Below are 25044 nucleotides of genomic sequence, written 5' to 3' on the forward strand. Positions count from 1 at the left end.
TATGGTCTTCAAAAGTGAGCTGCGAATCCAGGAGGACGCCCAAGTTGCGAGCCCTATCAATGGGGGGTAACACCTCACCCCCCATCGTTAGAGATGGAATAGTCTGATTGACCCGAGATGCCGGTATGCACAGCCACTCAGTCTTGGCAGGATTGAGACGAAGCCTGTTTCTCCCCATCCAGACCCAGACCGCTTCCAGGCAATGTTCAAACCCTACCCCAATACCCCAGGCCCAGTCCATCAGGAGCCAATCCGCTGGCATGAAGGCAATGGTGGGATTCAGCTGATTCGCACCACTTTGGTAGAACCGGTAGCTAATTTTTTGTTGCCTAGGCCCAGAATGGATTTCTGGAAGCAGCATCCACACAGACAACTGGTTGTTCACATATTTGAATCCCACCACTGCATGAACGTGTTATGAGAACCCTGGGTAATAACGTCATCTTCTTGGCGTTGTAGCCTGGGTAACAGGCTGAAATTGGCCAGAAAGGATGGCCCATTCCTTTCTTCCTATTTCCCATACAGATACATCAAAACAAAAGCAACAAATTCTGAAATCCCCAAATAACAGTTCCCCTCCTCATTATGGCAGCATCCCGAAAGGGACCTGACATGCTGCCCCCCTAAAAGAAGGAGAGTTGTACCTGGAGGAGACAAAATAATAAACAGGGAATAAGAAAACAAAGATTAGAATCATTTTGGTTTATCCAGGTACTGATCATGGAAGTGTTTAAACAGTCTAGGGGCTTTTTTTAAAAAAAAAAAAGTTTTATTATTTTTTTTAACAGAGTTCAATAATAATTATTCAACAAAAAGGTGTTGTCTGAGTATCTTATTCACTAATACAAATTAAATTCCTAATCCCTAAATCTTTTCTCTAACCATTTGTAAAATAGGTCCCAAATTTGAAAATATTCTGTTTCTTCTTTTTCTTTCAATCTTAAAGTAAGTCTGCATTTCCGCACAGTCTTAATATTTCTTTGATTATTTCTTCTAGTGGTATTTCTTTGTTCTTCCAATATTGTGCAAATATAATTCTTGCCATGGTTATCACATGTAGAATCAAATATGTACTTTGCTTATCAAATTTTTCTGGCATTATACCTAGTAAAAAAAATTGCAGGTTTATACTCTGTGTTTTTCCAACATTTTTTCTAACTAAGTGTGGATTATTGTCCAATATCTCCTAGCTTTAACACATGTTCACCACATATGATAATAAGAACCTGGTTTGGGTTTACATTTCCAACATTTCTCTGACATATTTTTAAACATTTTTGCTAATCTTGTTGGTGGCAAGTGCCATCTATAAAACATTTTGTATAGGTTTTCTTTATAGGAGGCTGACATTGTCAATTTATAGTTTCTTTCCCACAAACTTTGCCACTTCTCTAAATCTATATTATATCCAAAATTTTTGCCCATATTTTCATTGTTTCTTTTACCTGTTTGTCTTCCATTTTCAGATTTAATTAACTTTTTGTTGGAAATTAGTAATGTCTGGTCAAACATAGTCTGCTCTTTGTAAAATCCATACTGTTTAATGTCTTTATCATATCTCACTTGCATTTGTAAATATTTCCCTCTTTATCTTTGGGTATGTTCTGGAATCTCAAATAATGTACCGCCTTCTCCATTTCCAAAGCACCAACCGTACCTTCTAGGTTTTGTTCTAATCTTTAATTCTCTGTCATTAGTGCTTCAATTCCCCCCCCCAGTATCTTCTGATTGATCTTCCACCTTCTGAATTCTTTGTTCATTTTAAGGATCATTTGTGGTAAACCTCAAATTCTGTCTTTATGTCAAGCATTTGTTCGTTTAGCTTATCAAGATTGCTTTTTGTTTCTTGATCGTTCTTCTGCATCATTTCTTGCATTAGTTGTAAAGTCGCATGCATCTCTTTTTGGAGCTTGTTTGCCTTCTCTCGTTGTAACATTGCTTCAATAGATTTCTGACTTGCTGGACTAGATGTTCCAGAAGAGGTTGCAGAGGCAGGTTTTTTTGTAAATTTAGTAAGGTTTGGTGTACTCATTGTTCGATCAGGCAAATTTTGTAAATCCACAGGGAGAAGAGAAAGAAAAAAAAAGCCAACTGCTTTAGGCTAAAATCCAACTTTAAAAGGGAGCCAACTATTTTAGGCTATAATCCAAGTTTAAAAGGGAGCCAACTGCTTTACGCTATAACCCACAGAGAGAAGAGAAAGGGAAAAAAAAGCCAACTGCTTTAGGCTGTAATCCAACTTTAAAAAGAGCCAACTGTTTTAGGCTAAAATCCAACTTTAAAAGGGAGCCAACTATTTTAGGCTATATTCCAAGTTTAACAGGGAGCCAACTGCTTTACGCTATAACCCACAGGGAGAAGAGAAAGGGGAAAAAAAGCCAACTGCTTTAGGCTATAATCCAAATTTAAAAAGAAGCCAACTGCTTTAGGCTGTAATCCAGGTTTAAAAGGGAGCCAACTGCTTTATGCTAATCCAAGTTTTTTTTTTAAAAAAATAAAAATAAAAAAGCCAACTACTTTAAGCTATAATCCAGCAAAATAAAAAACACCAACTGCATAGGTCTAATCCAAATATTTCTGTCAGTTTGAAGATATTAGAGAAAAAAAGAGAAAAAAAGAAAAGAAAAAAATCCCTGTCTGTAAATAGTTTCTATAATAGTTATGTCTAAAGTTGAAAGATGTAGTTAAAAAAGTGTTTTTTTTCTTTTGTAGAAACACTGGATTTTCTTTGTTTAGCACAGGTATTGTTTCAAGGTCATCACTTCTGATTTTTTCTGTATTATTGTAGTATCTTCCTTCACCACTAGATGTCCTCATTAGTTATAGTGTCTCTATTCAGTAGTAAAACTTTTATTTAAAATACTCTTTCACAACAAAGTAAAAAAATCTTCCCAAATCAAAAGAATTAGCCAACAACAGATTATCATTTTTTTCTTTTCAATCAATCTCGAATGTTTTCTGCATATTTTTTGTATTCCTTAATTTTGTTCCCCCATTCCAGACTTCTTGCTGCTCTTAACTGTCTTCTTCCCAAGTCTTCCTGGGTTGTTTTACTTTCAAAAGTTATCCAATTCAGGGAATTATATTTTAAAAGTCCATAGGGAAGAGAAATAAACATGAATCTCACCCAGATCAAACATGTTGTTGGCAGTCAGCTGTTTGGCAGCGCTGCTGCGGCTCTTCCCTTCTTCTTGGGCTGTCTGCATAGTTGCCGGCAGCTTTTCTCCCGCCTATTTGAAGAGTTTCTTTGGTCTGTTTGGGCCAACTGCCGTTGGCTCCGAACTCCCAAGATTTCCCTTCCTCCTCCTTGCCTCTCCAGGGCAACTTTCTGACCTCTTTGGGTCTCCAGACGAAGTGAAATTGGACTAGGAAATCAGAGGTCCGGTTTCTTTCATCTGTCTCGCCATGATAGCTGGGGTGAACACCAATCTAGGGGCTTTAATGTGCTTCTTATGTACCTATTCGTTTTGGGCCCCCAGGAAGTCTTTCCATCCTATTAGTTATTGAGTGGTTCCCCTGTGTGTGCGTGAGACAAGGATTCCCTTAATCTCAAAATGCTGTTTCCCTTCTACCATAAACAGTTTAGGCATTGGTGCAGGCGTTGGCTTTAAAGGGGAAACCATTTCCTTTTTCAACAAACTACAGTGGAAAACAGGGTGAACTTTCCTTAATGACTTAGGCAACAGGGTGAAAGTCCTGCTGTGTCGCCACTTGGAAAGGTGAAAAATTGGTGCTGGTATGCACAGTGTTGTTTATAAAGCACTGGAGGTTCCAGACTGAATTCATTTATTCTGTCCCCCCATTCATTTGCGAATGGTGACTAGAACTGAGTCCTTGATCATTACCTTAAAAATTCAAAAACGCTCTCCAGAACTTAGATTCTTCTGTCAGAAATAATTAGTTGCGGTGTTCCATGTAGGTGGTTAATGTGGTGTAAGAACATTTTTGTTAGTTCCTTAGCAGTGAGAATTTTTTGACAAGGGATAAAATGTACTTGCTTGGAGAACAAATCAGTCACCACCCAGATCACAGTATTTCCCACACTTTCAGGACATTCTACAATAAAGTCCATAGAGATCTCTCTCCAGGTTGCTGATGGCTCGGCCACTGTTTGAAGGAGCCCCAGTGTTTTCTCTTGTCTCTGCTTTGCCACTGCACAAATAGGGCACTTGGAGATGTAGCTTTCAATGTCCTTTTTGAGAGAGGGCCACCAAAACTACCTCTAGAAAAGGTGCAGAATTTTCATGAAACCAAAGTGCCCTGCCAGTTTGGAGTCATAGCAAGCCTGTATATTTTTAATCTCTGGGTGGCGGGCACATACAATTTTCCACTCACTCATGCCAGTCTCTCCTGAATGGAGCAGACATTCTTGTGACTAGAAAACCACTTCTCCTTCCAGGGCTTTTTTGAAAGTTACTGTCATGACTGTTCATTGGCACCTTTTCTTTTCACTGAGCCCTTGTGATTACCTGGCTACTAGTTGGTATGATGGGAGCAAAGGCTTAACTATTTGTGCCTTGGAGCTATTGTATTGAGGCATTCGAGATAAAGCGTTTGCCAGGAAATTCTCCCCCCCGGTAAATAACGTAGGGTGAAAATGAATCATTGGAAGTATTGGGGCTATTGAGCTTGCTTAGAGGATAGCTTTTGGAAGGTTTTTTTAGTGATTCCAGGTTCTTGTTCTCAGTCCACACCTGGAATCGGTTTTTACTTTCTTCTAAGAAGTGTCTCCAGGAGAGGAGCACCCACCTAACAGCATATGCTTCCTTCTCCCACATGGCCCAGTGTTGTTCAGTTTCGCTCAGTTTTTTTGACGTATAAGCGCATGGTTGCAGCTGATGCTGCTCCTTGTTGTGCAACAATGCAGCCCCTACTGCTACATCATTGGCATCAGCTTGGATGAGAAAAAGTTTTTTTGGGTCTGGCTGTTTAGCATTGTTTCGAAAAGCCACTTGAGGTTTTTAAATGCTGCCTGGCATTCCATTTCAGCAGCAGGGCTGGAGTTTGGTTTATCCATCTCCATTGTTTTCAGCAGATTGGTGATAGGGAAGGCTATCTGAGCCAAATAGGGGTTGAATTCCTGGTAAAAGTTGGCAAATCCCAGGAAATTTTGCAGCTGCTTTCTGGTGCATCGTGGCACCCACTCTAGCACTGCCCATACTTTTTTTGGGTCCATTTCCACTCTCTCGTGAGAGATCTGTTACCCCAGATAGTCAATTTTGTCTTGATGAAACTCACATTTGGACCATTTGACATTAGGTTTGGCAGCATGGAGCTTCTTTAAAATGGCTCTGACCAGTTTCACATATTCAGCTTTCATCTCTGTGTAAATTAAGATGTCATCAAGATACACTAGCACCCCTTTGTACAGGTGCTCATGTAGTACATTGTGTATCAACTGCATGAACACTGAGGGCATCCCTTGCAGTCTGAATGGAAGCATCTAGAATTGAAAGCAACCAAGCGGACAGTTGAAAGCAGTCTTCCATTCATTCCCTCTCTCTAATCCTAACGCAGTAGTAAGCCTCTTGTAAGTCTAATTTCGAAAAAATCCTCCCCTTGGCCAGGTGGGCCAACATGTCTTTTATTAAGGGAAAGTGGTATACATTTTCCACACACACTGCATTTAGGCCTTGATAGTCAACACAGAGATGAAGAGTGCCATCTTTTTTCTCTCTAAACAGAACAGGGACAGCCACCTAGGTTGGGCCAGCTGAATAAAGACCTGGGCCAGGTTTTTGTCAATGAAGGCATGTAATTCATCTAATTTTCTTGGGATCATCGAAGCTGAAGCTTCGGTAATTTGACCCCTGGGATGATCTCAATGGCACAGTCTGTGGGTCAGTGGGGAGGAAGCTTATCTGATTGCTAAACACGTCTCTTAGGTTTTGGTGTTCCCTAGGGATGGTTAAGGGACGCGGTGGCTCAGTGGGTTAGGACACTGAGCTTGTTGACCAGATGGTCGGCAGTTTGGCGGGTCAAATCCTGAGTGCAGAGTGAGCATCTGTTACTCGTCCCAGCTTCTGCCAACCTAGCAGTTCGAAATCACGTAAAAATGCAAGTAGAAAATAGGGACCACTACGGTGGGAAGGTAACAGCGTTCCATGTGCCTTTGGCATCTAGTCATGCCGGCCACATGACTACAGAGACATCCTCGGACAAGTGCTGGCTCTTCAGCTTTGAAACGGAGATGAGCACTGGCCCCTAGAGTTGGAAACGACTAGCACGCATGTGCGGGGAAACCTTTACATTTACCTTTAGGGATGGTTGGGAGGTCTTTCTCTTGCATTGCTGCTCCGATGTCTCAGTGTAGTGCCTGTTGGGGTACCCTGCATTACATGGGGGTTTGTCCCTCAGTGGGAATTTCAATAGTCCCCTCCTCCAATCCACCCGTGGGTTCCATTTTTTCAGCCAGTCCAGCCCAGGGGCCTTTCCATCCCAGCACTTCCAGCTCCTCCCTCCATCCCTGCCAGTGGCTGTCTCAGATGAGGGTGACTCCTTTCATCCTCCTTCCTAATCGTCTTTCTTCCCAACACCTATGGACAGTCTAGATTTAGATGAGCCCCCTAGGCTCGTAGCTTCCTCCAACCATCCGGTGGAGTTCGCACCTGGGTAAGCCTTGGCGTAGACTTCACCCATCACTTGGTTTCTTCCTGTTCATTGCCTTGAGTAGACATCATTTACATCAAAGCAAAAGCAGCAAATTCTTTTTTTTTATTGAAAAGTTTTACAGTACATTTTAACTTTAACAATCCCCCCTCCCCCCACCCCTACCTAACCCTCCCTATCCTTCCCACCCATTCCCCCCTCCCCCCCAACTTCCCAGAGCTAAATACAGGGTATAAGAACAAAGAACAATCATAAGCATCCATATGCTAACAACAATAAACTATTAATTCTATCACCCTCTAGCCCATATAAAATAATTACAAGCAATATTAATATTACATATAAAAAGAAAAGAAAACAGAAAAGAAAAGGAAACTCACTCAAATGCTAAATGAAATTTCTTAGTCCCATATTTGTTCTGAATATAATCAATCCACTTTTTCCACTCCATAATATAACGTTCTTGCGAATGATCTTTCAGGTAAGCCGAAATCTTTGCCATTTCCGCCAGGTCAGAAACTTTTAGAGTCCATTCTTCTATAGTCGGCAGTTCCTCCTTTTTCCAATATTGACCTATTAAAAGTCTTGCTGCTGTGATTAAGTTCAGCATCAACTTAACGTCCACCACAGTAGCTTCTGTAATTATGCCCAACCAAAACAGTTGCGGACAAAACTTTATCCTTTGCTTAAAGATCTTCTGCATATTCCACCAAATTTTTATCCAAAAAGCCTTAACCTTTTTGCAGGTCCACCATATATGAAAATACGTTGCGTCTTCGCCTCCACACCTCCAACATTTAGGCTGATAATTCGGATACATACTTGCAAACTTTTTAGGGTCTAAATGCCATCTGTAAAACATTTTATAAAAGTTCTCTCTTAAGTTTTGGGCTTGCGTGAATTTTACGTTCCTCACCCAGATCTTTTCCCACGTGTCCATTGTAATAACTTCTTGAATATTCTGAGCCCATTTTATCATACAGTCTTTAACAAGTTCTGTTTCTGAATCAATTTCTATCAATGCAAGATATATCCGTTTAATATGTGCTGGACCCTGGTTTCTAATTTGCTTTATCAAATTTTCATCAGTCATTGCAAAACCAATTTTCTGATCTTCTTTCCACCTGGCCCGTAGCTGAGTATATTGAAACCAAGTTTGAACAATCTTCTCATCTCGCAAGAGATTGTACGGCTTCAAACACCAGACATTTCTTTCCAAACTTAAAATCTCCTTATACGTAGTCACATCATGTTTGAAGCCAACATTTATGTTTTCTATTGCGTGTTTTGGGATTGCCCACAACGGCATCTTGTAATCTAGCTTATGTCTATACTTCTTCCAAACTCTCAACAATGCCTGTTTTAAAATATGCACTTTAAACACATTATCTACCTTCTTATCATACAACAAATATGCATGCCAGCCAAATAACAAGTCATGGCCCTCAAGATTTAATAATCTCTCTTGTGTCAAATTAATCCAATCACTTATTCCTGATAACGCAGCAGCTTCGTAATATAATTTAAGATTAGGCATTTTAAGACCACCTCTTTCACGAGTATCCTGCATAATCTTAAGTTTAACTCGTGGCCTTTTCCCTGCCCAGACAAATTTATTGATACCCCGTTGCCATTCTTCCAAATTAGAATCTTTTTTAAGGACCGGTATCATTTGAAATAAAAATAAAAATTTAGGCAGGACCTTCCTTCGGAATCAAAGAAATAAAAGCAGTTCTCCAAGATGGAGGCACCTTTCCCCCCCTCTGAATTGTCTGAAACAATTCCTTTAACGGCTTTATCAGCTCCAATTGTAGATTTTTGTAATAAGCCGCAGACCATCCGTACCTGGCGCTTTATCCACCTTCAGTTCCTTAATTGCTATAATAATTTCTTCTTCTGTTATCAATTGGTTAATCTCCTCCTTTTGTTCTTGCGTAAGAACCGGGATGCTAGCATTCTTCAAATATACATCAATGTCTGTTTCATTAATCTTCTCCTTAGCATATAGTTTAGAATAAAAATCCACAAAGGCTTCCTTAATAAGATCCTGTTGAAACACAACCTTTCCCTTATATTCAATTTTATCTATATTAGAAGCCCTTTGCTTTTTCCTTAACCTGTAGGCTAGCCATCTGCCTGGCTTATTAGCATTGCAAAAAGTATTATGCCTAGCAAACCGTAAATTAGTTGCCACTTGGTCAGCCATCAACTTATCAAATTGTCCTCTTAATAGGTTAATGACCTCCTTAATCTTCCCATCCAATGGATTCAAAATTAGGGCCTTTTCTTTTTCCCTAATTTCATTCTCCAGTTCTTTCCTTCTGACTTCCAAAGTACGTCTGTATGTATTGTTCATATATATCAACACCCCTCTCATGTAGGCCTTGCTAGCATCCCAAACCATATCCATAGAGGTATCCTTATTCATATTAATTTCAAAGAAATCCTTCATCTGCTGTTTACATTCTTCCACATTTCTCTGATTTCTAAACAAGTTCTCATTTACGCGCCAAGAGCGCCTATCCCTATTATCCTTGTTGATCTCTAACCAAACTGGACTATGGTCAGAAATAGTTCTTGCACAGATCTTTACCTTCTTAATCCTAGAAAAAAAGTCATTGGTCAATAAAATAAAGTCAATCCTAGAAAAAGATTGATGTCTATCAGAAAAAAAAGTATAATCCTTTTCATGTAGATGTGTATCGCGCCAAATGTCTCGCAATTCCAAATTTCATCCTTCATTTCAAAAAAAGATTTAGGCAATCTAGCATGACTCGGGACACGCTTAAAAAAACCAGCTTTGTCCATCTGTACGTCTAGGACACCATTCCAATCTCCCATAAAAATAAAAGATTTATAATCCAATTGGCTAACCTTTGTGTGTAGTAAGTTAAAAAAGTCAGCTTGTTGTTGATTAGGAGCATACAATCCAACTAAAAACGTTTTTTTACCTTCTAGCAGCAAATCTATCATAACATATCTTCCTTGCTTATCTACTTCAATTAATTCCGCTGTTAGAGTACTTTTAACGTAGACAACCACTCCATTTTTCTTGTTCATCGCAGAAGCAACAAATTGCATACCCAACCTTGAGTTCGATAAGTACTTTTGGTCCATAACCCTAATATGCGTTTCTTGCAAACAAATAACATCAGTCTTAAATTGTTTTAAATATTGAAAAACTTTCTTTCTCTTCTGTGGTGAATTTAATCCATTAACATTCCAAGTTAGAAATTTAGTCGCCATTCTTGGCGTCCCGAAGCTTTTGGAGCACGTCTGCAATGACCCCTGTAACTTCTTTGGGCCGCGCCCCTCCCACAGCTTCACTGTAAGTACGCTTTGGAGGTTCCATAACTTTCTTCTGGTCTTGCTCTTGCTCTTGTCTCACTCGTCTTAAGGCAGCACGCGTCATCCTCTGCTCTCCAGCAGCAGCCGATGAAACTGTAACTTGATCCCCTCCAGCACCATTCTCCTCTGTCTGTCTACCTTCAGCATCTTGAGGCTTTCCCTCGCCATATCCCTTTGCAGCTTCCAGAAGTGATAGGGGGGTTGCTTTTAACACATTGCTGTAAAAATCACGTGCCTGAGTCACAGTAGCCAGACGATGTCTTTTACCTTCGTGCATCACCACCATTCCGACTGGAATCTCCCATCTAAACTTGATATCACATTTCTTAAGTTCCTGTGCAAGGAATGCAAAATCTTTCCTTCTCCTTAAAATCTTTGGAGGAATCTCTTTTAAAACCAGGACTTCTTGCTCAGCAACCACAAATTTAGTATCGTAAGCAGCTTGAATAACTTCATCTCTAATTGCTCTCTTTGTAAAGTAGACCACCACATCTCTAGGTAGCTTCCTCTGTCTTGCAATCCATGAATTTACACGAAAGATTTTATCCATACTTCCCTCAATTTCAGATGCTGGCTGGCCCAATACCGCTTCCAAAGCCTCAGAGATCAGCTGCTTTAAATCTTCTTTAGGATTCTCTTTTAAGCCCCTGATTCTAATAGCATACTGCATCTGATGGTACTGAACAAGGCTCAATTCTCCGTCCATTTTGTCCCTTATATTTTCATTCTCTAATACCTTTACTTCTAATATAGAGTTCTTTTGACTAAGATCCTCCACTTTTTCATCCAAACGTTGCACACATTCAGCCACACTTTCAATTGTAGACAAAATGTCTACCCTCATTGCACTAAACTTCTCTTCCATCTTCTCCTCCAATTTCTCCAATTTCTCCACCAGCTTCTCCTCCAGCTTTTCCATCTTTTCATCCATCATATCTGACATTAATTGCGAATGCTTTTCAAAGGGATCTTGTAAATCCTTAAGCGTCAATGCCGGAGGAGGTGCAGGAGGAAGCAAAGCTTGCAACGAAGTCTGTTGCACCGGGGAAGCCCCTGCACTCCGAAGAGCTTTGGAAGTTTTAGCCGCCATCTTTTCCCACTTTCACTTGTTGCGCACTTTCACTTTAAAGCTATAAAATCCATTGAGCTAGAGAGTAAAGATAAAAGTCCACTTCACCTCGACCTCCTGTACCGCTCTGCCTGCACCTTGATACTCAAGAGTCTTTCCTTCTGGCAGGGGTGGTTGCTAACGCCTGGCTCTGCTCCAAAAATCACGGAGCAGAGACGCTGCGCAGCTCGGAGCTAACCCAGGCTTCGGGGGGGGCTCGATCCTTCAGCCGCCCAAACTTTCAGCTCAGGCGGCCCCGGAGAGCTCAACCCCTACCTGGGGCCTCACCCCCTCTTCTCCCAAGGAGGGGGCTTCAGATCCACCTAAACAGCTGATCGGCGCTGTTTTCGATGGAATAAACACAGCTGCGGAGCGGACAGCCCGGAAACGGCTGTCTTCGGCGTCGCGTCGCCACCGGAGGTCCAAGCAGCAAATTCTTAAATCCCCAAGTAACAGTCTCCCTCCCCTCAGAATGGCAGTGTTTCGATAGGGACCTGACAGTTACACCGGCTTTGCAAAAAGTAAGTTATAACCTTTTTTCACATTTAAGACCATTGCAGCATCCCCATGATCATGTGATCAAAATTTGGATGTTTGGCAACTGGTTCATATTTATAATGGTTGCCGTGTCCTGGGGTCATGTGAACACCTTTTGTAAACTTCTGACAAGAAAAGTCAACGGGAAAGTCAGATTCACTTAACAACCATGTTGCTAACTTAACAACTGCAATGATTCATTTAACAATTGTGGCAAGAAAGGTCGTAAAATGGTGCAAATTCACTTAACAAATGTCTCACTCAGCTACAGAAATTTTGGGCTCAATTGTGGTTATAAGTTGAGGATTGCCTGCACCCACAACGTCTGGAGGCAAGTTGTTCCATTGATTAATTATTCTCACTTTCAGGAAATTACTTATTAATTCTAGGTTGGATCTTTCTTTGATAAGTTTCCCTCCATTACTTTTTGTCTTTTCCTTGTCTCCCCACATCAGCTTTTTTCCAGTCCTCTGGAAAAGTTCCCTGAGGCTCCAGGAACTTTGAAAGATATGGTTCAGTAGTCCCGAGAACAAATCTGCTGGCTCCTTCAGAACTTTGGGACGTAATCCATCTGGTCCTGGTGATTTGTGATGTATTGGGCCTGTTTTACTTGAACTGTACCACGTGGGTTTTGAATGCTGTTGAGACTGCTTAATCAGGGAATTGGGTAACAGTCGCCGGCTCCTCAGACAGGCAGTCTCCAGTACCACTATTGCTTGGCTCTAGGGTGGCAATAGGTTCCTTCAAACCTATTGGCCGCCACCTAATGGCCAGAGTATAAATAGCTGCATAGAAGCCTTGGTTAACAGTTCAGTTCCTGCATTCAATAAAGCATGTTCCTGCCTAAACTCTCTTGCCTCGTCTTCTGCTTGCTGCAAAGAACCCAGTACACAACACTGGCGATGAAGGTGCGATCCTGCTCCTTCAGAAGTCACTAGGGGGTGAGGCCAGCCAAAGCGCCTGGCAGGGAACGCGTCCCCCCCTTGGTCGGCCTAGCACTGCCACGCTAGTGACCACCAGCCCTGCAGATCAGTCCCAGGGCCTACAAAGGAGCAGGACAAGGAAGAAGAGAAGCCCAAGCCAAGAAGACTTCCTGAGTTGGCGAAGGTTGGAAAGCTTGAGGAATTTGATGTCACTCATCCGGAGAGATGGGCGTCGTACATCTCGAGGGTCGAAAACTACCTCCGTGCCAACCAAGTTGGTGAAGACTGCCTGAAGGCTGCAACGCTCCTGTGCATCTGCGGGCCTGCAACCTTTGATATCGCAGAGAACTCGGTCACACTGGTGCAGCTGGAGTCTGTAACGTTCGCAGACCTGAAGAAACGGCTCGGCAAACATTTCCAGCCCATGCTATTGGTAATAGTTTGGAGGCACGCATTCGAACAGAGAGTTCAGCAGCTGGATGAAACTGCAACAAAGTTCATCATGGCATTGAGACAAGTTTCACGTTTGTGCCAATTCACCAATTTAGAAGAAAGGCTTCGAGACCAGCTCATCTGTTGACTTTGGAGCAGAGAGCTGCAGCAGAAACTCTTTTCTAAAGAGACTCTCTTGCTCCAGGAAGCCTTGAAAGAGATCATGGTGGATCTCCCTCCGGCGGGGCCATGAAAGCCATGCGGCCCACCAAAAGCACTCAGCACAAGGAGGCCATCCACCACGAGGACGCTGAACTTACAGAAGATGTTGACATTCCGATCAGGAGGTACCGGGGCCTTGGGGCAGTTTAGCATAGGGTTTTGCTCCAGCCGCTGGAGCATTTGCTACACAGGAGCTCACTGCCCTCTTAAGCCCAAACTCCGACTTCAGGTCGAGCTTCAAGGCGTCCCTTGCAGGATGGAACTGGACACGGGTTCAGCCGTGTACATCATTTCACTTGAAACCTTCCATTTCGTCTGCAACCTCAGCAAGAGGTGGGCCAAGCTTAGGCCATCCGACATTATCCTGACTGACTTCCAGAACTCTTGAGTCGCCATCAAGGGCAAGGCCACACTGGCTGTCAAGTTCAAGGGGTTTTCAGGGCCTCTGGACGTTATTGTAGTGGAAGGTCAGAGAACGAGCTTGATAGGGCTTGATTGGTTTGATGCTCTGGGCATCCAGGTCACCGGAATCCATCGGACACAAATGACGAACTTGGCGGCAGTATGCGAGGAGTTCGCGGATGTTTTTGACACTAGCCTTGGAACGTACAAGGACCCTCCGATAGCCTTTAAACTTGACCCTGCCATAATGCCTATCAGAATCAACCCCGCAGAGTGCCATTTGTGCTTAAACATAAGATAGATGCTGAAGTGGATAAGCTAGTTGAATAGGGGGTACTACAGCCCGTAGATGGGGGTGAATGGGAAACCCCAATTTTCACGCCACTTAAGGCCAACGGGGAGGCCAGGATTTGTGCTGATTATAAGTGCACCATTAACCAGGCACTTAAGCAGCATGCGTACCCGGTGCCAGTCGTTAGCCACATCTTTGCATCACTGCAAGGGAGTACGGTTTTTTGCAAAGTTAGATTTGACACAGGCTTATCAGCAGCTACCTGTGGACGAGGCCACAGCCGCTTCACAAACCATTGTAACGCACAGGGGGGCTTTTAAAGTAAAGCGCCTCCAATTTGGCGTTAGTGTAGCCCCTGGCATTTTTCAAGGTGTTATGGAGCGTACGCTCAAGGGCATTCTGGGGGTCTGCCTCTACTTCAACAATGTGCTCATCGCTGATGAGTCCACTGAGGTGCTTGCAAGGAGGCTCAAGGCTGTCCTTCCACGGTTCCGCGAAGCGGGCCTTAAACTTAAAAAGAATAAGTGTAGCATAGGGGGTCCCCTCTACTGAGTTCCTGGGTTTCCATATTGATGCTGAAGGCATCCACCCTGCCGAGTCCAAGCTGAAAGCCATTCAGCTGGCACCCAGCCCCAGGTCAAAGGGAGAGCTTCAGGCATTCCTGGGTCTCCTTAATTTTTACCATGCATTCCTTCCTAACAAGGCCGCAGTGGCAGAGCCGTTACACCGGCTCTTAGACAAAAACACCCCATGGAAGTGGACCACGGTTCACAAAAAGCAGTTTTAAGGCAGTAAGGTCACTACTGTCTTCCAATTCAGTGCTCACTCACTTTAAAGAATCATTGCCTGTATGCCTTGCTTGTGACGCATCCCCTTATGGGGTGGGGCTGTTTTAAGTCACTTGGAAAGTGATGAGACTCAAGTCCCAATTGCCCATTACTCAAGGACATTGTTCTCTGCCAAGTGCAATTACGTGCAAATTGACAAAGAGGCATTGGCCATTGTGGCCGGGGTGAAGATATTCCATGATTACTGGTATGGCAGGGAATTCACAGACTTCACAGACCATAAGCCACTTTTGGGGTTATTTACTACAGTTAGGCAGAGACCCCAAATTCTGTCCCCGAGGATGTTAAGATGGTCCATCTTCTTGTCAGCCTACATCTTCAGGCTGGTTCACAAACCCGGCAAAGACATGGGTCACGTAGACGGCCTCAGGCGGTTGCCATTGCCACAGATTGAGCCAGATCCGGCTCCAGCAGCCCGCATTTTGTCCATTCAGGATTTGCCTGAGTTTCCCCTCCATGGATCTGGCTGCAGAAACTGCTGCAGACAAGGTTTTAAGCAGGGTGCTATCCTAGATTCACACAGGGTGGCTAGAAAGAGTCCTGGACCCGAGTTCCAGAGCTACTTCACACGTAGACATGAGCTTTCAGCTCACAAGGGTTGTATTTTATGGGGGAGCAGGGTCATTGTCCCCAGTTCATTAAGAGACAGGGTACTTCAATATTTGCATGAGGGACATCCGGGCATCATCTGGATGAAAGCATTGGCACAAAGCTATCTATGGTGTTGTGGGTTAAATAAGGCTATCGAGGCTCACGGGTGTTACACGTGTCAACAGTCCAGGCCAGAAATGCCACATGCTCCTGCCCACATATGGGAGGAGACACATACTCCTTGGTCGAGGATTCACATCAACTTCGCTGGGCCCTTTCAGGGACAGCAATTTTTGATAGTGGTCGACAGCCAATCTAAATGGCTGGAAGTTTTTCCAATCGCAAGTATGGCTACTGCTAGGACCATCCAGGTGCTTAGAAACCTTTTTGCAACACACGGGCTGCCGGACGTCGTAGTATCCGATAACAGGGCTCAGTTCACAGTGGCAGAGTTTCAAGCCTTCTTGAGGACTAACCTCATAAGACATGCTACATCGGCTCCCTTTACCCCTCGACTAACGGGCAGGCCAAACAGATGGTGTGCACCACAAAGGAGTCACTCAAGTGCATAGTGACTGGGGATTGGCACCACAGGCTGGCTGATTTTTTGCTTTGCCAGCACACTACGCCTTGCACAGCAACAGGCAAGAGCCCAACAGAGCTTCGCTGGGAAAGAAGACTAATCACTAAACTGGACAGGCTGCATCCAGACCGGGTGGCAGCAGACACCTCTCGCCCAAAGCCTCCGAGGGGGTTGCAAGTGGGTGATGGGGTGTGGGCCCGGAACTATGGGCATGGCAACTTATAGGTGCCGGGTAAAATTGTCAAAGTCTCACCCTCTCGTATGAGGTGGCCCTGGATGGCGAGTGAATCGTTTGCCGTCATATTGATCAGCTGTGGAAGTGGTTCCCAGAACGGCCACAAAGTGAGGACGTCATGACAGTTCCGCTCTTAGAGCCAGAAACCAGCAGCTAAGCGGGGCAATTCACGTGCCCTGAGGACTCTAGCAGTCAGTACAATGGGGAGGTGGTCATAGATGGGCAAAGCCTGGGAGTGCAACATGGGTCCCCTGACGGGGAAAGTCAGCCCGATCAAGACAGCCGCTGTGCTAACTCTGCTGCAAAGATGGACTACGGTTTGGGCTGACCTGGAATGGCCAGCCAGAGGGACTCGAGTCAGTCTGACTCTCGTGGACTCATGAGACTTGGTCTACCCAGCCCAGCAGGCAAGCTGGTAGACCAGGAGTTGCCTGGATCCCCCAGGCTATCTGCAAGGTCACATAAGCCTCCAGCTTATTTGCAGGATTTTGTTTTAAAGTAATTGAATTATTGTAAGTGCTTGTATGACTGCTGTACTTTATTTCTTGTTCAGAAAAAGTAACTCTACTATTGCTAACATTTATAACACTACTGTAGTTTATTTTCAACCATTGTTTTATTATAATGTGTGTACATTCTGTGGGGGAGGGGTGTAATGTATTGGGCCTGTTTTACTTGAACTATACCACGTGTGTTTTGAATGCTGTTGAGATTGCTTAATCAGGGAGTGGGGTAACGGTCGCCGGCTCCTCAGACAGGCAGTCTCCAGGACCACCATTGGTTGGCTGTAGGGCTGCAATAGGTTCCTTGAAACCTATTGGCCGCCGCCTAGTGGCCAGAGTATAAATAGCTACGTAGAAGCCTTGGTTACAGTTCAGTTCCTGCATTCAATAAAGCATGTTCCTGCCTGAACTCTCTTGCCTCGTCTTCTGCTTGCTGCAAAGAACCCAGTACACAACAGATATGTATAAGTAACATACACTCACTGAGCAGTTCTCAGAGGTTTACAGTTAAAAATATAAAACCATATAAAATACAATATCTCAGTAAAAGGAGGCAGTTAAAACAAGAATAGAATAATTAGTTAAAAAGGTAGGGAGAGGAGCTTCAGGCATAACCAAACCTAAGGTGAGCCTTATGCAAGTCAGCAGAGTTAAGTCTTCCATCTGCAGGTAGTCCTCATTTAGCAATTCCAGTTGGGGCCAGCAACTCCATAGCTAAGCATCATAATTAAGCAAAACATCACATGTCCACAACTGGCTTATGACCTTGCTTTTTCTTCAGTCATTAAGCATGGTCACTAAGCAAAATGTGATTTGGCATATAGTTTTGCAGTATTTCCCCTTTGCCATTTTGACATTCTACAGATTCAGTTGGAATAGCTTCTTTGGTATCTGAATCACAGTCTGAATCTGGGCCATTGTGTGTACTGTACTCAGTGCACTTTTTAAAAGGCTGGGTCTTCAAGCTCATGGTCCTAGCTATTATCTTAATTCATTTGACACTATTTCAGAGAGATGTCTTTGCAAGTTTGTGTATATCCAGGTAGTCCTAATTGAGATCAGAATTTCTATTGTTAAGTAGGGGGTTATTAAGTTATGTCCAATTTTATAATCTTTCTGCTACCTTTTGCAGTGGTTGTGAATCATGTGGTCATTAAATAAATCTGGCTTTCCCCATTGACTCTACTTGCCAAAATCTGACTGGAAAGATTGCAAATAGCAATTACAAGGCCCAGGGACACTGCAACTGTTGTTAAATACAGGCCAGTTGCCAAGCAGTCAAATTTTGATCATGTGACCATGGGAATGCTGTTTTGGTTATAAATGTGAGGACTGGTTATAAATCACTTTTTCCAGTGCTGTTGTAACTTTGGTCACTAAATGAATGGTTGTAAGTCAAGAACTATCTTGACTTAGAACAAACCAGCTTCTTCTAACCAAATGCCCCTGAACTATATTGAGAATAAAGGTTCAGTGTTAAGATTTATATTGATTAAAAAGTCTAGAAGTTAAAGATTTCTGTAGGGGGCACCAGGATGGGGAAGGTTGATTTGAACAGTTAATAACTCATTCCCCCCTTTCTCTGGCAATTGTAATGGTCTCTGATATATATTTTACTATTTTCAGTGAACAGTACACCAAAACAATGTCAGCAGTTCAATTGTTTGTATAAAGGAAACCATATTAACCATAACTTTACTTTTAGTATTTCAATGTTGTTTTGGTTTTTGTTGTATAAGTGATGGAAGGGTTTTTTTTACAATATATCTGTGTGCTTACTACTCATAAATGAAAAAAGTGATAACTCCATGCAGCTGTGATAGGACTAGAAGGCAAATTGAGAAAATTTTTAGTGTCACCTTTGAGCGTTACCAGATACTTTCAATACTATACTCAACAGGTTTTATCAAATGATTGCACATCCATTGGGAAATCAGGAATTCAAAGTAGTTCTGACCAGGCTCTGTGCTGTATTGTATTGAGTAATTAATAGAGCACATGCATAAATAAGAAGGAGCAAGACTTATACTTTAAAGATGTTTAAAGATTAAACATCTTTAATAACATAATACATTAACATAATACATCATAATAATTTTTAACATGAATATTATTGTTAAGCATAATAGTTTTGTGTTACAGTGCAAAAATAAAGAGTGCAAAATCAGATGTTACATTTACAATACACTCCCTGTAAACATCAATATAAGATCTTTTTCTGAGGCTGTTTTTTAATGATGGATATGCTGCCATAACTGGTTAGTGGTCGAGAATTATCTTGGTCTTCTATTTCTGATGGACTTGGGAGGGTGATGAGGATGGAAATAAGAGTTGAGAAAGATATTAGTTAACTGTTAGTTACTTTAAATGAGGTTTTCTTCTTTTTTTCTTCATGTGTTTCATAACACTTCCAAGATTTCATGTCTTTTCCAATGCAAATGTTCTATCTTTGGATTCCTAATTTTGACAAGTTTTTGTTAATCTTCAGGAAACATCAAACATCAAAATCAGTTTTCGCACTGAACTTTTTGGACTGAGAAACTCCTTCTTCTCACAATCCCTTGAACCTCCAGTTCTTATTTCAGTTCAATTAAATCGTCATTTGAAAGCTCTCCCTTAGTGTATGCTATCATTTTTTTCACATCTTCATCATCAAACATAAATGAGGGAATTTTTGAATGTAAAAAATGTTCAATTTCATCCAAAACGTCAATATGAATGAACCAAAATTATTGATAAAAATAGTGAAATGGGAAAATTAGATCAGAAAATAAAGAATTTTAGACTTTGGTAATTGGAACTGGAACTGGAAGTTATAAAGTAAAATGTTAAAAAAACTAAAGAAGAAGAACAGGAAGTTTTGAGGATTATATTTCAGATTGTGTCTTTAGTATACAGTAGTTATAATGACTTATGTTGTATAATTTTAGGATTAATTTCAAAGACAAAAATATTGGTTTGAAGAATGGAGCAGATAGAAACATAGTCTCTTTTTAGGAAAGCAGGACAAAATTTAAGGGTTTCAAATTACTATAGTTCAGGCATGTCAAACTACCGGCCCATGGGCCAGATCCGTCACACTAAAACCATGCCCACCCCATTGCCAGCAATGGGGGAAAAGTCGCGATATGTCGTGCAATGTCACGTGATATCGCAAGTTTGACATGCCTGCTATAGTTGGTCGTAGTCAGCTAGATATTTAAATATTTTTATCCACTTATCAAGGATTTTGTCCACTTATCAAATCCTTTTAACCTATTAAGCTACCTTTTGTAATTGACTGATTTTATCAAGACTGAACATGTTTGGTGCTCCAATTGTTTGGGATTTCACATAAGGAACCTGTACTATTGGTACTAGCTTTGCTTTCTTTTGCCACATTCTATTTCAATTTGCAGATCTTTCTATTTTATGATTGCCTAAACTCTTTTCTTTACTTTTAGAGTAAAATTGCTCACTCATAGAATTTCTTCCAGGTCTCTTCTAGATTGATCCCTTTTGAACATCCTCCAGTTTGAGTCATCCATTTTGAAATACAACATCTCTGCAAATTGCTGTAAAATTTAGAAAGCAAGTCCACAATTAAATAATTTACTCATGGGAAACAATTGGGACAGAACAGAATTGGGGGCTGGACTAGAAGACTGCCAAGGTCCCTTCCAGCTCTATTCTGTTCTGTTCTGTTCTGTTTAAATAAATAAATAAATAAATACATACATACATACATACATACATACATACTGTACATACATATTAGGAACTGAGGTTTGATGATGGTTACAAATGGACACTAGAGGGAACTAAAGAACTGGCACAAAAAAGTTAAAATGGCTAAGCTGGCTATATCTTGTTTCTTATCTTAAAGAGTTTTTTTGATAACTGGGCTAAGATATTAGCAACTAATATTTCAGAAAGGTACAGATTTCAATGGATAAATGTTTAGAAGGTTTTGAGATAATCTTTTACCTAAGCAGACATTTTAGAGTGTGAAAGCATGGATGATAACAAAACTGAGATTACCACAAAGAAATGCAAAAAACAAATCATGAAAAGAATTTGGACATGGAACAGCCATGACAAGAAATTCTGGACAATGCCTTTTTATGGGATTTACAAATATTAGAAAACAGTACAGAATAAAGTAGAAAACTTTGAAGACTCTTCTCAAATTCTGTGATGGCACTGGAAGGATTTAAAGCAGGGGTGTCCAACTGCTGGCCCAAAGGCCAGATGTATCATGCTGAAACTACACCCACCCCATTGCCAGCAATGGAAAAAAAGTTGCAATACGTCGTGACACATCACATGATGTTGTGAGTTTGACACCTCTATTTTAAAATAAACCTTGTGAACAGCAAAAAGAAAGAACATAAGGTTGGACTACTTTATTAAGATAAACAATTTGTTTGATATTTCTGATAACCTCAGAAGATTTTTGACTAAACCCAGGACTGAAAAGATGGGAATTTCTGGATTGTGTTTGGATAAAGTTAGACTTTTTATTTGTGACTTTAAAAAGAGTAAAAGTTATTATATTAGCTAATGCTCAGTGTGATTAGGGTTGGAAGTCACTTCTTTATTATTGAATTTGTTGCCATTTTCTTTTCTATTTTTTCTTTTCTTTTTTTAATCTTCTGAACTTTTTTCTTCTTGTTTGGTTCTATTAGTTTATACCATGTTTATTAAAAACTGAAATAAAATTAAAAGAAAAACTGAAAAATTAGGATCTATGGATGGAAATCCTGAAGGGGAAAAAACTAAAGATACTTGGGAAAATCTGAAAAATAAAATTATAACAGCCCAATCTAACATAGTACCACAGAGGAAGAAAACAGGAGGCAGCAAACAAAACCAGCAAGATAGCATAAAGAATCTCTGACAAACTGAGAGAAAAAGAGAACAAGTATTAAAAAATGGAAAGAGGGACCATAAAACAATGCCAGCAAAATGCCTGAATCAACAATGACAAAGGCAGGAATGCTAAGGCTTAAAATGAACTAAGACTTGTAACAAATGCTAAAAATGATGTTTAAAAGTTTAAACATGTAAGAAACAAGAAAAAAAATCAAGAAAACTCTAATGGGAGTAGATGACAAGGAGGTAACAGGCACCAAGGAAAAGCAGATTTTTTTCGATATATCAAGAAGCACTGCATTATAGAGATCTGAATATCATTTTCCTGATGATGCCAGTCATATTAACAGCTGATGCCATCCTCAAAGTTGGGGAATGTTCAGGAAATAAGATTCTCATGGATAATTGTTCAACATAAGTACAAGATGTCCTGTCAGGACCTACTTCAAGCCACATCTTAAGAAATCAGTGCTCTTAGAAACAATTTCTTCCAAGCAGGAACTTTTATTAAGAATAGGGAATAGCAGGCATAATAGACAGGATCTGAGATTTTCCATGCAACGCAGTAGACTATAGTGTCCCCAACCAGGACCCCACCCTATGGATTGACTACCTGATGTGAGATAGCCAATTCCCAAGTGTTAAGTCCGTTGTGGGAACCGGGGAGTTCGCACAGCGATGGTCGGCGGCTTCTTCACACCTTTCTCTGGGAGTGTGGACATAAACCAGGCACTGAAGTTATATTCCTTATTCTCCTTTGTTATTAATTGACAATTTAAAACAGGGCTTTTCAACCAGTTGTACGGGTACCACCTGTGGTACATTAGCACCTGGAGGTGGTATGCAACCATCCTAAAAAACTGCTAGTGGGGGAGGGGAATGAGCTGAACCGGTGGCAGCGCCGCACAAGCCTGAGCGAGAGATGGCTGGAGCTGCAGGGCTGTCAGAGCTCAGTGGAAGCGCCAGGATCAGCGCTTCTTCGGGGCTGTCAGGGCTCAATGGAAGCGCCAGGATCAGTGCCAGGCTCCAGCTGGAGCTTGGCACTGATCCTGGAGCTTCTGCTGAGCCCAGAAGAAGCGCCGATCAGCTGGAATGTTGCAGCATCTCCAGGGTCTTGTGGTTTACATTCAGATGCTTGGCAACTGATTCATATTTATGACGGTCACAGTGTCCCAACCACCTAGCAGAGGGGGGAATAAAAACCAAACACCCCCCCACCCCCGCTGCCAATCCTCAACAGAAATGCTCACAACAATGAAAACCTCAGACAGGAGGAAGAGTGCCACTGGGCAGGCAGGCAGGTGTCTTGCTCGACTGTGGCTTGGGGGTCACTTTTTTCAGTGCCATTGTAACTTTGAACAATCACTAAGTGAACTGTTGTAAGTTGAGGACTACCTGTACGTCATCACTTTTTTCCTTTTCCTTTTTCTTTTTTGGTCATCAAGTTTTTGACACCTTGCTAGGCGACTGGTGGTACTTGGATGTTGCCATATCCTAAAAGTGGTACAATGGGTGAAAAGGTTGAAAAGCCCTGGTTTAAAAGATAGAGTTCAGAGAGAGAGACATAAGCAGGAAACAGGATACAGACCCAATAAACAAAATAAGGGATTACGTTGTAGTGAAGGGATGAAGTGAAAGCAATAGCAATAGCCCTGCAGGCACATCCCCCCTCCCCCTTGGAAACATGACAAAACCCAGGAGAGGTGGAGTGAAATAGAAATGAAATGAAATAAAATAGGAATGGGTTTTGACATGTCCAATTAGTACTTAGAAGTTATCAAACCATGTATTAATATTCACCACCCAGATAGACTATTGCTATGTGCTCTACCCTTGAAGTGTATTCAGAAACTTTAATTGATACAAAATAAAGTGAAACAGGCAGTTATGTGTGTTCCTGGAATAGTCAAGGTCCAAGGATACCAGTTTTGATCTTTCTGGGACTAGTTTATTTGAGGAACCTTCTTTTCCAGAGTACATTTGTCCATCCCGTTGGCTGTGTCAGAAAACATATGCTGCAGGTTCTGTCTATTAAGGAGTTGAATCTGGCAGGACCTAGAACACAGGTCTTTTCTGCTATGCGAAACATCATTCCCTTGAGATGAGGCTAGCTCCATCCTTGCTAACCTTCTGAATATTGCTCAAAACATGACTGCTTCAACAGGCTTGATGATATCAGGGAAATGGTGAATCAATGAGATGGCTATATTGTCTGTTATACTGAAGATTCTGTTTTCTTATCTTTCAATAATACTGGTTCTTTTTTTAAAAAAATACAGAATATTTTTAATGTTTCTTTTCCATGGTTTGCTTTTAATATATGCTTCCCAGAATGGGATGGGCAGCCATAAAAATATGATAAATGAATGAACGAATGAATGAATGAACAAACGAATGAATGAATGAATGAATGCTACATAAATAATAAATATAAACCACTTTGATAAGCATTTCAGAACATAACCTGGTTTAGGCTGAAATGTTGGTTCTTTTTAAAAAAATTGGCTGAATTATTTTTTCTTTTAATTGTACATATTCACACTGAATAAAAATGACACACTGGCTTAAAAAATAATTCACAAGTCTGATTATACACAGTATTAATGTTCCCTACTTTTTGTTTTTTCAGGTCCAAGTACATTGGATAATATTGTGGAAGATGTTACACATCCCTGTAACCCAAATCCCTGTGCTGCAAATCAATTGTGTGAAGTAAATAGAAAGGGATGTCAGCCTCTCGAACCTTGTCTTCCCTATTTTTGTATACAGGGTAAGGCTTTTTAAAGTCTAAACAAATGCCATAGGATTCCTAATAACTTAACACTTGCCTTCTTGTCATTGAAAATATCTTTCTTCAAAGGGACTGCTGTTTCAGAATATAATTTCAAAATTGGAATATTAATTGTTATTACTATTTATTGATTAGGAAATGTGTATATTGCTTTTCTTTTGTTTAAAACTTCATATAGTTTGCAATACTATAAAAATAGATCATTAATATTAATATAGTTACATATCAAGTACTGCTAATCTCAGCTGGCAAAAATGGAGCAAATGAGACTTCACAACTTCACAGTTGTTAATAGAAAGATTCCACAGTGATAGTCTACATGGTTTCACTTAGATAAAAGTGAAGACTATTTTAAATTGAGCTCTGGCTTTTAAGTTCCATTTAACATTTTTGAAATCAACCATGGGTATATACTACAAGCCACCCAACTGATTCAGACAAGACTAGCCACTCTGAGAGAATCAACAAAATGGGAAACTCCAACCAAAGAAAGAAGACTGTATCCAGGTTTCCGGTTTGTCATGCAGCTGCTGTGGACGGCTGGGAAACTTGCTCTCTCTCCCCCACCCAGTTTCGCATTGCTGGGGGCCCCTGAAAGGGGCCGAAGGTTGCCCCAAAGAAGTGACCAGCAAGGAGGGGTGCTCGCTGGATCGCAGGAGAGCTGCAACTCTCCCGTTAGACCTGGAGATCCCTCCAAACCGGCGGATGAAAGGACTGGCCATTATGGCTTGTCCCTAGGCTGTGAACAGCCGAAGTCACATTTTCC

At 41.4% G+C, this 25044-nt stretch overlaps 1 protein-coding gene across 1 annotated transcript in view; it reads left to right on the forward strand.

Annotated features, from left to right (window-relative positions):
- RECK (reversion inducing cysteine rich protein with kazal motifs) overlaps positions 1-25044 on the forward strand; it is a 283835-nt gene that overhangs the window by 157483 nt on the left and 101308 nt on the right. Inside the window, exon 13 of the mRNA XM_081343248.1 lies at positions 24117-24257. Coding sequence (XP_081199374.1) covers positions 24117-24257 — 141 coding nt within the window. The remainder of the gene's footprint in view (positions 1-24116; positions 24258-25044) is intronic.

Source organism: Vipera berus, assembly GCF_964194415.1.
Source record: "Vipera berus genome assembly, chromosome: Z".
NCBI classification, from domain to species: Eukaryota; Metazoa; Chordata; class Lepidosauria; order Squamata; family Viperidae; genus Vipera; species Vipera berus.